The following is a 16,176-nucleotide window of genomic DNA, read 5'->3' as shown; positions in this document are numbered from 1 at the left end:
GGGACAGCTCGTGGATGGCTCCTGGTCTTCCATAGTATCGCCTGGTCCTCACAGCTGCAGCAACAAGTTCACCATCTTCACTCCTGCACCTCCCAACATCCTTGGGCATAGTGCTTCCGTGTCTCCTGGTCACCTCCAAGTGGCATAGACTGTCACCTATGCTTGCAGGTTCTTCACTTCAAGAATCTGTCTTGGATTACACCGGCCTTCTTCAAGGACTCCTCTAGAGGCATTTCTTCCAGAGTAATTTGTGCTGGTGCTTCCCAGTGCTTAGCACCGGCATTTATGTGTCAGGGTCGGGTCTAATGCATAACACTATGCGTCTGCAGCTCTGCACGTCATATGGCAATGTGAATGTGGCGTACATATAGCCGTAGACTCGACAATATATAAAATTAAATGACCTCACTGACTCGTGTACAGACTCAATTTATTTATTCCATGAATTAATCCAATATGGATGGTCACAATGAGCATTTTGAATTTGCTTTAGATATACGGCACCGCCGCTGCCCTTGCCGGTGGGCGGGACACTGATTAGGCAGGCGGCTGGATTTGGTCTGCGCAGGTTCTGTGGGGGCGGCAAGCAGTGTGCGAGATTTGTTTTCTCCAAAATGCCACGCTCGCCTGGGACACCTGCAAGCAACCCACCACGAGTCATCAGCGGTTAAGGTGGTTAGCCTGGGCTGACAATGTCGTAGTGCAGGCAGCAGCAGCAGGCCTAGGCCGCCTATCGAATAAAGGCAGGCAGGCCAGAGCCCAGCTGCCAACCACCACCAGTAACCGTAAGTAACAGCCATAATAAGCCATTACCAGTGCTGCTTTGTTTTGGTGGGTTGTGGACTTATGGGTCGTGTGACGTGACGGTCACAGACGTGATAGCTCAGACTCCCGCTGGACTCCACTTGAAGTCCGGGGTTACGTTATAGCAGCTCTGCACCGGTCCCTGCCCTCCTTTCAGCCTTCTCCGGTCCTGGGCCGGGCAACTTGCACATGGTAAGGTGCCAAGGTTTCCGGCGCCGGAGGCATGATAGCTCAGGGCAGGCCTTAGGCTCGTCACTCGGCGTGGTTCACTACACAGTTCACTTCATACGCATGAAGAGACAAGTTGGTGCACTTCGCTACATCTCTGGTTTGAGTGAGCCGAGGCCTCCACCTCCAAGGCATGTCACATTTCTAATCTGCATTCAAAATGCAACCCGTAATCGCCAGTGCAAAGTACTGTGGAGCGGAATATCCAGTCAAAGTGCCACCCGTAGCTAAAGGTGTAAAGTACTGTGGGGCGAGGACATTTTTTTGCATGTAACTTCTAATGTAAAATTCTAAGTGCTGCAATATCCCTTCAAAGTATGCTGCTCGTAACTACCATTACGAAGTAAGTTGGGGAGGTTGTGGGGGGAATATCCGCTCAAAGTCCAGCATGCAGCCCATAACTTCCAGGGTAAAGTAAATAGGGCAGGGATAGTCATTGAAAATGCAACTATGTACAGTTCATATAGAGTGTAACAGAGCAGGGGATACGCTCCTCTCTACCTAGTTATACTTCTCATGTATGTACAAAATTCTTTCATATATTCCCTCTCGCTGCAAATACCGTAGATTGGCCTCCGAGGTATCTAGATGTCTCCTTCATATTTAGCATGCCCATATACGGATGTCTCCTTCATATTTCCCATGCCCATATACAATGGGTATACTACTCCGGTATGTAAATGTCCCTTTTGGTAGCTCACTGGTCCACATACACATACTGCAGACTTGTGCAAGTGTCACGTCGCCAATCTCCACATTCTGTAGTTATACCTAGGTCTGTATATGTTCTCTTCCCGAACCTATAGTTAGTAATACTTCCAGGCATGTGAATGCCTGAGTCCTATACCTTCTCCTCATCTTCCAGGTAATACAGACGGACCTTTTCCCCACCTATTTCTGTCGACTGATAACACTCACTCCAAAACCCCCAAAACTGAATATAGTACTTCGGATATGGCCTCCAGAACTAGGCACAGCCTTCTTCATGTGAGGTCTACAGAACTGAAAACAGTACTCCAGGTATATATGGAGTCCAGAACTGGACACAGCCTTCCTCCAAGTGAGGTCTCCAGAACTTAGTACAGGATTCCAGACATGGCATCCAGAACTGGACCCAGCATCCTCCATATGAGGTCTCCATAACTAGATACAGTACTCCAAATATGTTGTCTGTGTCTTCCAAAAGCTCAGTATTGGCCAATGTGATGTTCGAACAATTCATCCAACCTGGACTTAAATCCAATGAATTGAGCTCAAAGTAGTGCTGTTTACACTGCAAACCATCTTGCAGCACTAACTGGACCTCTCTCCTTCCAACCGCATGGTTTAGCCAGGATGTTAAATTGTTCCATCGTTGAGTAGGTTCCCAATTAACTCCGGAAATCAATAGCAGTTACCCGCATGATGGGTTATGGTTTGGAGATAAAACTGGGCCTAAATTAGGAAAATGTGGACCTCGCGTTGGTACCACATATATTATTAATTACACTTTGATAGCATGTATTACCATTTTTCGGGTCTCGAGGAATGGATAATAGGCTTTAAATATCACCCAACTTTTAGGAACTCTTTTAATCCAGATCGGCAGGAGGAAAGGCAGAGAGGATCCATTGGGGTTCAAACCTGTGACCTTCAAGTGACATTGAACACTCTCCATTAGATACATGCACCCACCAGCCTAAAGTACTGCTTAACTGCCATAAATAGTAAGAGTTAATAAAAAGGTTACATGCAGAGAGATAAAATCTCAGGAAATAATCTACACACATATTTGAACGTAGATCTTTGCCTATAATTTGTGGCTCTATCTCCATTTTTTGCGGGTTGTAGAAAGTTGTGATGCGGCCTCAGAAACAAAAAAACAGTCCCAGATTTCAGGAAAGAGCTAGAGACTCACGCCTTCAAGGGATCTCTCACTCCGCCACTGATACGAAGCTCTGCAAGCTCCCACCATGAACAGGCATCCCTGTCCCACTTTTGTCTTGCTAGACATGCTGCTAAATCATCTCCATGATTTCCCTAGGGGTAGGAAGCTCTACAAGGACAAGCCTTGACTATGCCAATCGGTCTGGCATTGGCTGTCAGACTTTTGGCTTTTTCAATACTTGTTTCATTTTGCCTTTTTTTTATAAAACAGTGTTGTAAAAGCTTCAGCACCCTCTCACCAACAATAACAAATTGGTAAAAAGAAACTTCCTCGTGCGTGAATGTCCTCCTTGTGAAAGAAGGAATGCTGTCACTCTAAGTGAAGTTAGCCAATTGATGAAGTGGGCTAACCTCTGTGCTTAATTTGAGCCGGTGGTTTCCGGTGCTCAGCACTTAATTATCAGAACCAGCACTTAATTAACAACATTGACATTTAATTAACAACATTGACATTCATGACCGCTACCTCATGGTGGTCTTGTTTATGTAATTCCGAGAAAGCCAGAACATCAGTTGTTTATTAATTCTATATACCTAAAAAACAATACCAGCTCCCAAGCCATTCTTATACCTTTGGATGCCTCAAACAGTCCGAATTGTCACACCGGTAACAGTGTGATGGTTAGTAGTTGTATAAGAACGGTCATTCGCAGCACTGCCAGGGGTAATGGGTGGTTCAAGCTGGGGTGGCCTCAGAGAGCCCCAGCACTTTTTTTTTTTTTACAAAGTAAGTACTGCTCCCATTGTCTTCAACTGCAGTTCTGATGTCTCTTCGCCCCATGCACTCAGCATCCCTAGTGCAGGTAACCTGGTTCCTGGGACATCTATGGGTGAGGTGGCTTTCCAACCTTCTTTCCTCCTAGGGGTTTTTTCAGGGTCCTCTTGGAAGGGCCTTTTATTTAAAAATGCAACCTGGCTCTTCCTTTTTCTCACATTGGGCACGCTGCTGTGTTTCCACTCTGCACACAGCCTCTGTGGGGTTCCTGGGAATTTACCTTGGGTGGTTCCTTGCATCCCCAAGTCAGTTAAGTCTTCTGGTCTAAGTCCCGCTTCTCCTTTGCATTTAGCATTCCACTTTCTTAATATATTGTTTGGTCTCTCCCTGGCGACCAGTGTATATTTGTGCTACTTACCTGATTATGTGGAATTATTCTTGTGTCTATTGTTAATATCTAGGAGTATGAGACATACCTATGTGTTCAATGTGTTAGTGATTTTGTTAGTAATAAATAGAGTTATTTTTCATAAACACTGTGTGGTTCTTTATCATATATTCTACACTGTTGATTTAATGTGGTAAAACAAGCTGGTTTACACTCTTTCAAGAACAGCCTGAAGGCTGCTCTACACAGCTATCACTTTGAGAGCAAGCAATGCTTAACTTTTAACATGATCTCTTGTACGTTACATAATGAGCTAAAGTTAAAGAATCGGGAGACTGGCTGTCATAGCAAGAGTGACTTATGGATTGAGTGACTGCCATGTAGAAGTATTCTCCAACAAAATGAAAATAAATATTTGTCCATCAATAATTAAAGACTTGTCCATCAGTTAGAAGGAAATAATCTTACACTGTATTCTTACAACGTTGCAGGGCTTTGTAATTAACCAGACCCACAACTACTGAGACAGCAGTACTCAAACCCCTTGAAATTATATTCATCACATACTGTGGTGTATATGGAGTGAGGCTGTAGCCAAAATGATGCAGCAGCGCAGAGTAAATGTCTGGATCAGATACAGTCACCAGGCCTGTAAGCACGTGCTATAGATGTGGGTCCTGCAGGAAGTAACAAAACAAAAAGGCGACTGCTATTCTCCACTCCCTCATGTACAGTGCCATGACTGGTGCTGTGCATGAGGAGAAAAGGTGGAAACCATCACATCTTTAAAGACACATGACCAATCAATGTGTGGATTTGAAATAAAAACAGTGATTGATCAATTCCTATAATCATCCCGCCCGTACTGCCTTGAAAGAGCATTCCAGGAGGGACCACCCAAACCTGCCCAGCACTAATCCAGGCTTTGCTCTTATTCGTTTTCTACATTAAACTGCATGACAGAAAAGTAAGGATTGGATGGGGCAGGTGAACCCAGCGCTCCCAATAGACCAGGGGCCTGTGCTGTGTACTCCTTACTCCCTATCAGAGCACGTGTTTAAGGCCTGAAGGGCGTATGTCAGGTTGGCCACAGTCCGGACCTGCCCAACCTGACCTGGGCACTAGACTTCAGATGACACTAGCATTGCCAATCACTAGGATAGGCCACATCCAGCCTTAATACCGCCGAGAAAGCCATGCTGACGAAGAAACAGAGCTGCCACTGCCAAGGCCCATTCCTCGGACATCAGGATCTTTTAATTATGTACTAGTGACACATTGGGAGAGGCAATGAACACCCCAGAAGAGGCACCGCCCCTGCCAGCAACATTAGATAACCTAGTACAAGGCCTAGTCATTGTTTTTAAAATATCGATGTAGGTAGGTTCAGATGGCCGAATTAAAAGTATTTCAGAGCAATGCTACAAAGCTGATGGCAGGCCGTAGTGGTAAATCTAGCAGTCTAGATTGCAGATTAATTCTCCACAGCAGACTCTTGTGAAACCTCTTTGCAAATAACATCTGCTCAAATAAACATAATCAGATAGGACCAAATGCTGCAGAATAGGAATTGGGTGATCCAAAAGCCAAGATTCAGACATCTAAACCATATCTAGGTGCATATAATATAAATCAAATCTGCAAGGTACAGTTGACCCAGCAATGCCTGCCCTCTGTTCTTGCTACTTGCTTCTGGTCACTTTTTTTTTCTCTCATTCTAAACCCCCTTACTGCTACTGTACTTTTCTGTTTCCGGTTTCCCTTCTGCTCCCCCATTATCGCCGCCTCCCTGACCCCCGCCCCCGCCCTGCCCCGCTCCCACCTCCCAGATGACCCTCCCTCCACTTCATATGGCTACCACTGCGCGGTCACGCAGCGGCTGCATGCCTAAGGCAAGCCCTTCTGCGCACTTCCGCGCCTGGATCACGCCCAGTGCCAGTCTCCCTGGCTCCCGCGAACGCCACGACGACCGTCTCCGCTATGAGGCCAGCACCCTCCACGCACTCAACACCAGACGATCACTCACCTGCTTCCAGGCAGTCCGAAGCGCACCCAAGGAACATTCTCCTGCCGGAACTGTAGCATCACCAGCATCCGTCCCGCCAAACCTCCCACCGGGAAAAAACACAACCACCTCAGATGCTCTTCTCAACACCCGCTCCGCCCGCAAACACGCCGTTGAACTCTGTGATCTACTCGACTCAACCTCCCCAGACGTCACCTTCCGGACGGAGACCTGGCTGAACCCCTCCTCAGCACCCGATATAGCCATCGCGGACGGCTACAAGATCCCCCGCAGGGTCCGCACCAACGGAACAGGAGGAAGAATCGCCATCGTCCACAGGAACACTCTCAGAGTCTCGACCAACACCGATGACACCTCAGCACTGCCGAACACCTTCACTTCCAGATCCACACCGATCCCAACACCACCCTCTGAGGTATTCTCGTCTACAGACCCCCTCGGACCCCGGCCACAGTTCAGTGACTCCATTGCCGACTTAGTCAGCTCACACGCCTTTGCCTCTACAGATTACATCCTCCTCGGGGACCTGAACTTCCACCTCGAGAATAACAACAACAGCAACTCCACCACCCTGATCGACAACCTCCCCAACCTTGGACTCAGGCAGCTTGTCACAACTCCCACCCAAACCGCAGACCACACGCTTGACCCCATCTTCTCAGCAAGCTCTCACATCTCCTTCAGCCACACCACCGAACTCCACTGGACAGACAATCGCTGCATTCACTTCACCTTCCGCAAGCCCACCACTCACCACCACACCCAACAGATCCCCCGCCGTTGCTGGAGCAAAGTAACTGAGGACCAACTAACCACCACCCTCGCCCAGGGCCCACTCACGACCCCAACACCGCCGCCCGCAACCTCAGACAGTGGATCGACGACTGTGCCAACACCCTCGCCCCGAGCAAGAAACCCTCCAACAGACACACCAGCAAGAAAGCCAGCTGGTTCAACAAGGACCTCCAGGCCTCCAAGAAAACATGCAGAAAACTAGAGTAGAAATGGCACCGTGAACCGACACCAGACAACTACACAGCCCACAAGAATGCCACCCGCAGACTCCATCAGATCCGCCAAAAGGGCCTACTTCAAAGACCGCCTAGACAACAACGCACACAACAGCAAAGAGCTCTGCAACATCGTTAAGGAACTCTTCAACCCCAGCTCCAACACCAACGACATCCCACGATCACAAGACCTGTGCGACTCCCTTGCCACCTTCTTCCATCGCAAGATCGCAGACATCCACGACAGCCTCAACGTCACAACCATCCCCGACAACACACTGAGACCTTCGCCCCCACGGCTACCATCTGCACCGATCCCGTGCTCTCCTGGGCCAACATTAGCATTGACGACACCATCAAAATCATGAACACCATCCACTCCGGATTTCCGTCAGACCTATGCCCACACCACATCTTCAACATAGCCAGTGCCACCATCGCACCCCATCTCCGGAAAGCCATCAACATCTCCTTCGAAACAACAACCTTCGCGGAGAGCTGGAAGCACGTCGAGATCAACGCCATACTGAAATAACCCAAGGCTGACCTCAAGAACTTCCGGCCCATCTCCCTGCTCCCTTTCCCAGCGAAGGTCATCGAGAAAACCGTCATCCGACAACTGACCCGCTACTTTGAGGAGAACAGCATCCTGGACTCGTCCCAGTCCGGTTTCCGCAGCAACCACAGCACTGAAACTGCCCTCTTCGCCGCCAACGATAACATCAGGGCCCTAATGGACAACGGCGAAACCGTGGCCCTCATCCTCCCGGACCTGTCATTCGCCTTCGACACTGTCTGCCACCGCACCCTAGGCACACGTCTACACAACGCTGGGATCCGTGACACGCCTCAGGACTGGACCACCTCCTTCCTCTCCGACAGAACCCAGAGCGTCAGCTTCCCCCAGTTCCGCTCCAAAGCCACCGAGATCATCTGCGGCGTACCCCAGGGCTCATCCCTTAGCCCAACATTATTCAACACTACATGGCACCGCTCGCCCACGTCGCCCGACTGCACAACCTCAACATCATCTCCTACATCGACGACACCCAGCTGATCCTACCCCTCACCGCCAAAACCAACCTGCACAAAGGAATGAAAGCCGTCGCCGAGTGGATGAAGAACAGCCATCTGAAGCTGAACTCAGACAAGACAGAGGTCCTCATTCTGGGCTCCACCCCCTCAGCCTGGGACGACTCGTGGTGGCCGAGCACACTGGGAACAGCCCCGACACCCCACCGACCACACACGCAGCCTGGGGTTCATCCTAGACTCTACCCTCTCCATGGCTAAGCAGATCAATGCCGTCTCGTCCTCCTGCTTCAACACCCACCGACCAAGCACGCAACCTGGGGTTCATCCTCGACTCTACCCTCTCCTTGACTAAGCAGATCAATACAGTCTCATCCTCCTGCTTCAACACCCTCTGCATGCTCCGCAGGATCTACAGATAGATCCCTACTGTTACAAGAAGAACGGTCCACCAGGCCCTTGTCAGCAGCAGGTTGAACTACGGAAACAGCCTCTACGCGGAAACCTCGCACAAACTCCTGAAATGACTACAACGTATTCAGAACGCCTCTGCACGCCTGATCCTCAACATCCCTCGCCTGATCCTCAACATCCCTCGCCTGATCCACATCACACCCCACCTGAGAGACCTGTACTGGCTCCCCGTCAACAAGAGGATCACCTTCAAGCTCCTCACCCATGCACACAAGGCCCTCCACAACACCGGCCCAGCATACCTCAACAGATGACTCACCTTCTACACCCCTAACTGCCAGCTCCGCTCCGCCGACCTCGCCGCCGACCTCGCTACCGTCCCCGCATCTGTAGAGCGACCTTCGGCAGCAGATCCTTCTCTCACCTCGCCGCCAAGACCTGGATCACCCTCCCCATCCTCCTACGGCAGACCCAGGACCCGCTAGCCTTCAGAAGACTACTCAAGACCTGGCTATTCGAGCAGGCTCTCCCCCCCCGCCTCCCCCCCCCCTCTCAGCGCCTTGAGACCCTGCCGGGTGAGTAGTGTGCTTTACAAATGTTCTGATTGATAGATTTGATGACACATTCCACTCTAGAGCAATTGCTGTTTCTCCCTTCACTTTTTATTCTTGTTGTGCTTCAGAATGTCTTACAACTAGTAAAGTTACCACAACTGCTCTCAAGTGTTTTGGGTACAGCTTTTTAAATATGCGTTGTCAGAATATTTTACAATACATTACCAATAGATCCCACAATCCTTTAGAGAGCAGTGCTAAAAATCACACAATTAATCGGCAGAAAATATCCACAACAAAATCTATTGTAGATGGATGGCTTTATGATAAGCACTCACCTCTGAAGAAGCACTCCTGGCTAATTTAAAAAAGATTCTAGCGGACAGTGCAGGGATTTCAGAAAAACAAGTTTCTTTTGTGTGCTTGCACATTTCACTGTGAATTTTCATGCTGATCTGTGCCGCTTCTTGCTGCTGTGCACTGAAAACCAATGCAAAAATAAAGCTTCAGTAACTATAGTATAAAGAGACCTACTTCTGAGCAATGAAAATAGTCCCAAGTAACTAAAGGTTTTGACCATTGTTGCAGTAGTGAGCACATCAAATAAAATCACAATAGTGACCACATCTTGCAGAATTACCAGCAGTGACCACCCAGAAGTATGTCACATTATCAAATGATAAAATATGGTCATGCCAAAATATATGCAGAATACTAATAAAATATCATGAAATTACGTATATATGGGTAAGTATAAATGTACTATTATTAACAACTCATCTACGTGCCTTGCAGATGCATATATTTTCAAGATAAACAGCCAAGAACAAATAAAATCAATTCAGCGCTAGAAATACTACTAGAAGTTCTAGGTAGTGGAAGTGAATGCATTTGTGTTTGTTGTCCCAGAGCCCCTGAATTGTGTAGTTGTGGAGATGGGCACCCCAACCTGTGAGAGATGTGTCTGCCTTTAGCACGATTCGTGGAACAGGGTCGATAAGGTGCCATCCTTTTGATAAATTTGGTGTGTTCCACCATTGCAGAGAGCGATGGGTGCAGCTGTCTACCAACACTAGATCTGTTAAATGACCCTGTGACTAATTCCACTGACGTGCTAATGCATGATGCCATCATTCTTAGCAGTTGCATGAAGGTTCTGGTTGGTAGATATTGGTTGGCTTGAAACTAATACCAGATTTTGAATATTCTTAATTCTGCCTGCATTGGGAGAGGCTAGAGAAGTGTGAGTGTTGAGAGTTGCTCCTAGATAGGACTATTTGTAAAGGTTGAAGATGAGACTTTTGCGGATTGACCATAAAACCCAACCTGTGAAGTAGGTCAAAGTAGTCTGAGTGTGTTGCTAACACTTCTGGTGTATACTGGCTTTGAGGAGCCAATCGTCTAGATATGGAAAGACATGAATCTGTTGTATTCTGAGAGGAGCTGCTACTACTGCTAGGCATTTCTTAAACACTCTGGGTGCAGTAATTACTCCGAAAGTGAGTACTTTGAACTGATCGTGTTTTCCTGGCATCACAAACCTGAGATATTTGCGATAAGCTGGATGGTCCGGAATGTGAAAGTATGTATCTTTTACGTCTAGGGTGGACATAAAAAAGTGTTACAATATGGAAGTGTTCTGCAGTATGTACTGGTTTAACTCTCTTGGATCAAAAATTGGTCTGAAGGAGCCATTCTTTTTGGGTATTAGAAAATACAGAGAGTAAACTCCTGAAACTTGATACTGTAATGGAACTGGTTCTATGGTCCCATTTGACAATAGAGATTGCACCTCTTGTTTGAGTAGTTGTAGGTGCTCTAACAAGAGTTTGTGAAAGCGCAGTGGAATATTTGGAGGATTGCTAGGAAGCTCCAGGCAATAACCATGTCGGTTAATGTGGACTTTCCATTTGTCTGATGTTATGAATAGCCAAACAAAGAGAAATTGTTGAAGTCTTCCCCCGAAAGGTGTTAAGCGATAAGGGTGGAGTAAGGGCAAGTCACTGCTTTTTGGTGGAAGGGGAGCTACGCGTTGTGGTGCCTTTACCCCTACCTTTTGGAATTGGTTCCTCTGTACCCTCCTCTATAACCCCTTCGCTGCTAGGCCTTCCCCTCCCCACTGTGCTAAGCCTTTTTTTGGCTATTTGGGGTAGTTTGCACTTGGGCCCCTGTAACTTTTTGACCAGATAAGGTATCCACGCCAAATTTGCGTCCTTTTCTTCCACATCCTGGGAATTCTAGAAGTACCCAGGGTTTGTGGATTCCCCTGGAGGGGACCCAGAAATTAGCCAAAATACAACACACGTTTGTCTTTTTTGGGGAAAAATGAGAAAAAAGCGCTGCAAGTGAAAGCGCCTGGGTTTGTGGGGCTGAAATCACCATTTTCCCAGCATTACTTTGGTCAGAAAACCAACATTTTTTACACAGTTTTGGCATTTTTTGGGGACATAGCCTATTTTTGCTATTTTTGCTGCTTTCAACCTCCTTCCAGTTAATGGTAGACATGGGTATGAAACAATAATGGATCCTGGAAAGCTATACATTTTTTAAAGGTAGACCACATTCATTCTGAATTCAGCAAGGGGTCACTTGTGTAGATTCTTCAAGGTTTCTTTATAGAAACTAACAGTTAAATATAGGAAAAATTGAAAATTAGTTGGAAAAACAGCTTTTAGTGTCAATGTTTTCACCTGTAACGTCTTCTAATTATGACAGCTCTTTGAAAGCAATATACCGTTACATCCGCTGGACCTTACTGGTTGTCGGGATATACAAGACTTGTAGGTTCACCAAGAACCCGACGAACCCAGAGCCAAAAACTAAGCGACTTGCAATGGTTTTTTATTATGTACCTGGTATATAGCAATTATTCTGGGCAAATGTATACATGGAAAAATCGGTATGAAATGCACCTATGTATTTCTGAAATGGGAACGAAATAGAGTTTAGAAACAGTCGATATTTGTACATTTCCGAAATTGGGAATACTCATAATAGCATGAGAATTAGATAATTTTTCAAAATTACTTTTTTACAAATGGTCTTTCATTTGGAAGGCAGAAATGCATCGAAAGTCAATAGTTAATAACAGTTGCTTTACACATCTGAATTACCCTACGTCTTCCAATAAAAATGGTACCTCACTTGTGTGGGTAGGCATAGTGCCCACTACAGGAAACAGCTCAAAACACAAAGTGAACACACCACATTTCACAATGAAAAATTACCCTTTTTTTGCAAAGCGACAAGCTGTAGTTTATTAACACTAGCTCTGCGGACACTAGCTCTGCGGACACATAAGGAAACCTAGCATTCTATACTTTGTTGAAAACTAGACACCCAGGGTAATCCCGGATGGGGTGACTTGTCTGCCTCTCACCAGGTTCTGTTACCCAGAATCCCTGGCAAACCTAAAAAAAAAAAAAGTAAAAAAAAAAACAAATTCTCCTCAAATTTCTGTGGTGGAAAGTTCTGGAATCTGCGTGGATCCACAAATTTCCACCCACCCCGCGTTCCCCAAAGTCTTCCGAGAAAAATGGTACCTCACTTGCGTGGGTAGGCCTAGTGTCCGCGACAGGAAAGTGTGCAAAACGCAACATGGACAGACCACAATTGCACAGTGAAAAATTACCCATTTTTGGCAAAGTGCCTAGCTGTAGTTTTTGTACCTTCGCTCTGCCGGCACCTAGGGAAACCTAGCAAACCTATACAGTTTTGAAAACTAGACACGCAGGGGAATCCAGGATGGGGTGAGTTGACTGGCTCCCACCAGGTTCTGTTACCCGGGGGATTCCAGGGAGGTATGGTTTGCATGGCTCCCCCAACGTTTCCTTACCCAGAATCCCCTGAAAACCTCAAATTAAGCCGAAAAAAATCACTTTTTGCACACATTTCTGTGTGGGAAAGTTGTGGCGTCATCAGGCTGACACAAATTTCCTACCACCCAGCGTTCCCCCGGGTCTCCCGATAAAAATGGTGCCTCACTCGTGTTGGAGGCCCAAGTACACGTGTTGGAGGCCCAAGTACACGCGGCAGACAAGGGCCCAAAACGTAATGAGGCAACATCAAAATTGCCTTACTCAAATGACCTGGTTTTGCAGGGTGGGGAGGGGGTCACCTGCTGATTTGGTTATTTTGCAATATGTAGGGGTCGCAGCCCCACCATGGCAAGAGAGATGTAAACTTAGCTTGTGCAAACAACCATATTTCTGATTTATAACAACACCCACCGAACATGTAGGTGACAAACGAAAAACTTACAGAAAGGTTCCGGTCTCCATATTGGTGCAAGCGGTGTATTCGTCATAGTGTGCAACATTAAACATATCCATAGACATATTTTAGAAATTACAGTGGGGATATACCAGCACATAAAAACAGGGGGGGGGGGGGGGGAGGGGGGGGAAGGTCGATGGCACAATTGTCTGCCCATCAAGTCCAGATTTTGCCATCTTTAGCTGGGCACCCTCAGGCTTCAAAAACAGCAATCTCGGCCCCCATACATTTATCTAGCTGAATTTTCCATTTGCCCAAGGTCGGGGGCGATGTTGCCTTCCACATTTGCGCTATATCCCTCTTGGCCACCGTGAGAGCTAAAAACAAGAGGTGCTGTTTATACCTGTCCCCCCCCCCCCAATGTTCTCTGTTAAATGTAACGAGAAAAGGCGAGGGTCAAGTGGGAGATCCAGTGACAGCATCTGATCGAGACACGAACAGATTCAGCGTTAAAACTGCTGTAATGCCGAGCAGCTCCAAACCGTGTGTAGGAATGACCCCCTCCTCCCTATCGCACCTCAGGCACATGGGAGACTGAATAACGCCCATCCGCCATAGGCGTACCCTAGTGTAATATGCACAATGTATGTGCCTAAATTGGATAAGCCGAAAACACATGTAAACCGCCGGACCCCTAGGGCTGGCGATGGCCTCAGCCCAATCATCGTCGGTGATTTCGGGTATATCTGCTTGCCATGCAGGCCATGTCTTGTCCAGTGTGTTGGGTGTATAGGTTGTCAGTTTCTGACAGACCTGTTTGCTCTTGTAGGGTCCTAGGTCTCCTGTAAGCAACCGGCCCTCTAGGCGCTGAAACTCAGGGAGGGATTCTAATGTGTGGATCTGGGGTAGAAGTGTGTGTCAGAGTTGAAGGAACTTATAGAATTGTGATTTGTGAAAATCGAAATCATCATGTCGTTGTTGAAAAGATTTCATTGTGGTGCCCCTTATTACATCACCGAGGGTCGAGATCCTGATGCGGTCCCACCCTGTTAGGAAAAGAGCGTAATCTTAGGGCAAGAGACTGTGTATTGCGAGGTGTCTCCCTCACGATAGGTAATTTGGAGAGGGCCCCTAACCCACGTAAAAAGCAGTCTCCTCCGTAACTCATTGTTTGGCTTACTTCTTACTTGTCGTGACCATGCCCCCCTCTCGTCTCTTCCTGTTGCCGCTTCTAGCGTCCTGTTACTCATTGCATCCTGTTCCTGGGGACTTCTCCGTGCAGGCTTCCTTGCGCCAGTAAGTGTTTGCGCGTTCCGCTCCGTCACACCCCCTTGGAGCCAGACGGCAAGCCCTATCTTTATGTGCTAGTGCGTTGTTGTTCCACTCATACTCCACCCCCATCGGAGCCGGACGACATGCCTGGTTGCCTTTTTTGTTTCCGCAAGCGTCTTGCTGTTCCGCTTCATACCCCCCACCGGAGCCGGACGGCACACCTTGTTTATCCCGGCAAGTGCATTGCTGTTCCGCTCCTAATTCACTCGGAGCCGGACGGCACGCCTTGTTTTTCTGTTTTCAGCAAGCGTATTGAATATGCTACTTACCAGTATGCATCTGTTCTTGGCATGTAGGGCTGCTGACATTCATATCTATAGCATAGATCGCCGCCTAGTGTTGGGTCCGGATGATTGCACATTGTTGTCCTGGAAGAGTCTTCGAAGTATCACGAGATAGGTGGCTCCTCCCCTGGACTACAGTGCGCATGGGCATCGACTCCATCCACAGATTGTTTTTAGCCATTGTGGCAAAGATGAAGTGTAATAGTGTAAGCGATGGCCATGCTCAAGATTGAATGCAAGAAAAGTCTGCAGCCGCTACGGGCGCCGGGGAGGAGGGCGGGCGATATGAATGTCAGCAGCCCTACATGCCAAGAACAGATGCATACTTGTAAGTAGCATATTCAGTTCGAGGCATGTGGGCTGCTGAATTCATATCTATAGCATAGAATACATAGCAGTCCCTCCATTAACGGCGGCCGCCCGTGCCAGCTGCAGAAGTCTGAAAAAGTGTTTTAAGAACAGCCTGTCCTACAGCTGCCTGCTGTTTGGAATGCACATCTACACAGTAATGTTTGGTAAACGTATGTGGTGTAGACCATGTGGCTGCTCTACAAATGTCTTCCAAAGGAATATTACCTAGGAATGCCATGGAGGCTCCCAACTTGCGTGTGGAGTGTGCCCTGGGGGGACCGTTAAAGTGCGCTTAGCTTTCTGATAGCAAATCTGAATACACTTAATGATCCACCTGGCTATTCCTGCTTTGGAAATGGGGTTGCCTTTGTGCTGGGCCGAGAAGGCAACAAAGAGTTGTTGTGTCTTTCTAAAATGTTTGGTTCTGTCAATGTAGTACATTAACGCCCTTTTGACATCAAGCGTGTGGAGCATTCTTTATGCCACAGTTTCAGGGTTTTGAAGGGACGCGGGCAGTTCGATGGTTTGATTGACATGAAACTGCGACACCACCTTAGGAAGAAACTTGGGGTTAGTGCGCAGCACCACCCTGTTTGAATGAATTTGTATAAATGGCTCTTGTATTGTGAGCGCCTGCAGCTCACTAACACGTCGCAGAGACGTGATGGCAATGAGAAAAGCCACTTTCCATGTCAAGAACTGAATCTCACATGAATGTAGAGGCTCAAACGGGGGACCCATCAATCTGGTGAGGACCACATTGAGGTTCCACACAGGAGCTGGTGGGGTCCTGGGAGGGATGACCCGCTTCAGCCCTTTTAGGAATGCTTTAATGGCAGGCACCCTGAAAACAGAGATGCTGCCTGTTTTGGAGGTAAGCCGCTATGGCGGATAAGT

At 47.5% G+C, this 16,176-nt stretch overlaps 1 protein-coding gene across 2 annotated transcripts in view; it reads right to left on the bottom strand.

Moving 5' to 3' along the window:
• RNF213 (ring finger protein 213) overlaps nucleotides 1–16,176 on the bottom strand; it is a 2,973,532-nt gene that overhangs the window by 2,270,056 nt on the left and 687,300 nt on the right. For both annotated transcript variants that reach the window (XM_078654076.1, XM_078654077.1), the window contains exon 12: nucleotides 9,436–9,577. In XM_078654076.1, the coding sequence (XP_078510202.1) occupies nucleotides 9,436–9,577 (142 nt within the window). The remainder of the gene's footprint in view (nucleotides 1–9,435; nucleotides 9,578–16,176) is intronic.

Source organism: Lissotriton helveticus, chromosome 7 (genome assembly GCF_964261635.1).
Source record: "Lissotriton helveticus chromosome 7, aLisHel1.1, whole genome shotgun sequence".
In the NCBI taxonomy this organism is placed as follows: domain Eukaryota; kingdom Metazoa; phylum Chordata; class Amphibia; order Caudata; family Salamandridae; genus Lissotriton; species Lissotriton helveticus.
This window is presented reverse-complemented; position numbering and strand designations above follow the sequence as displayed.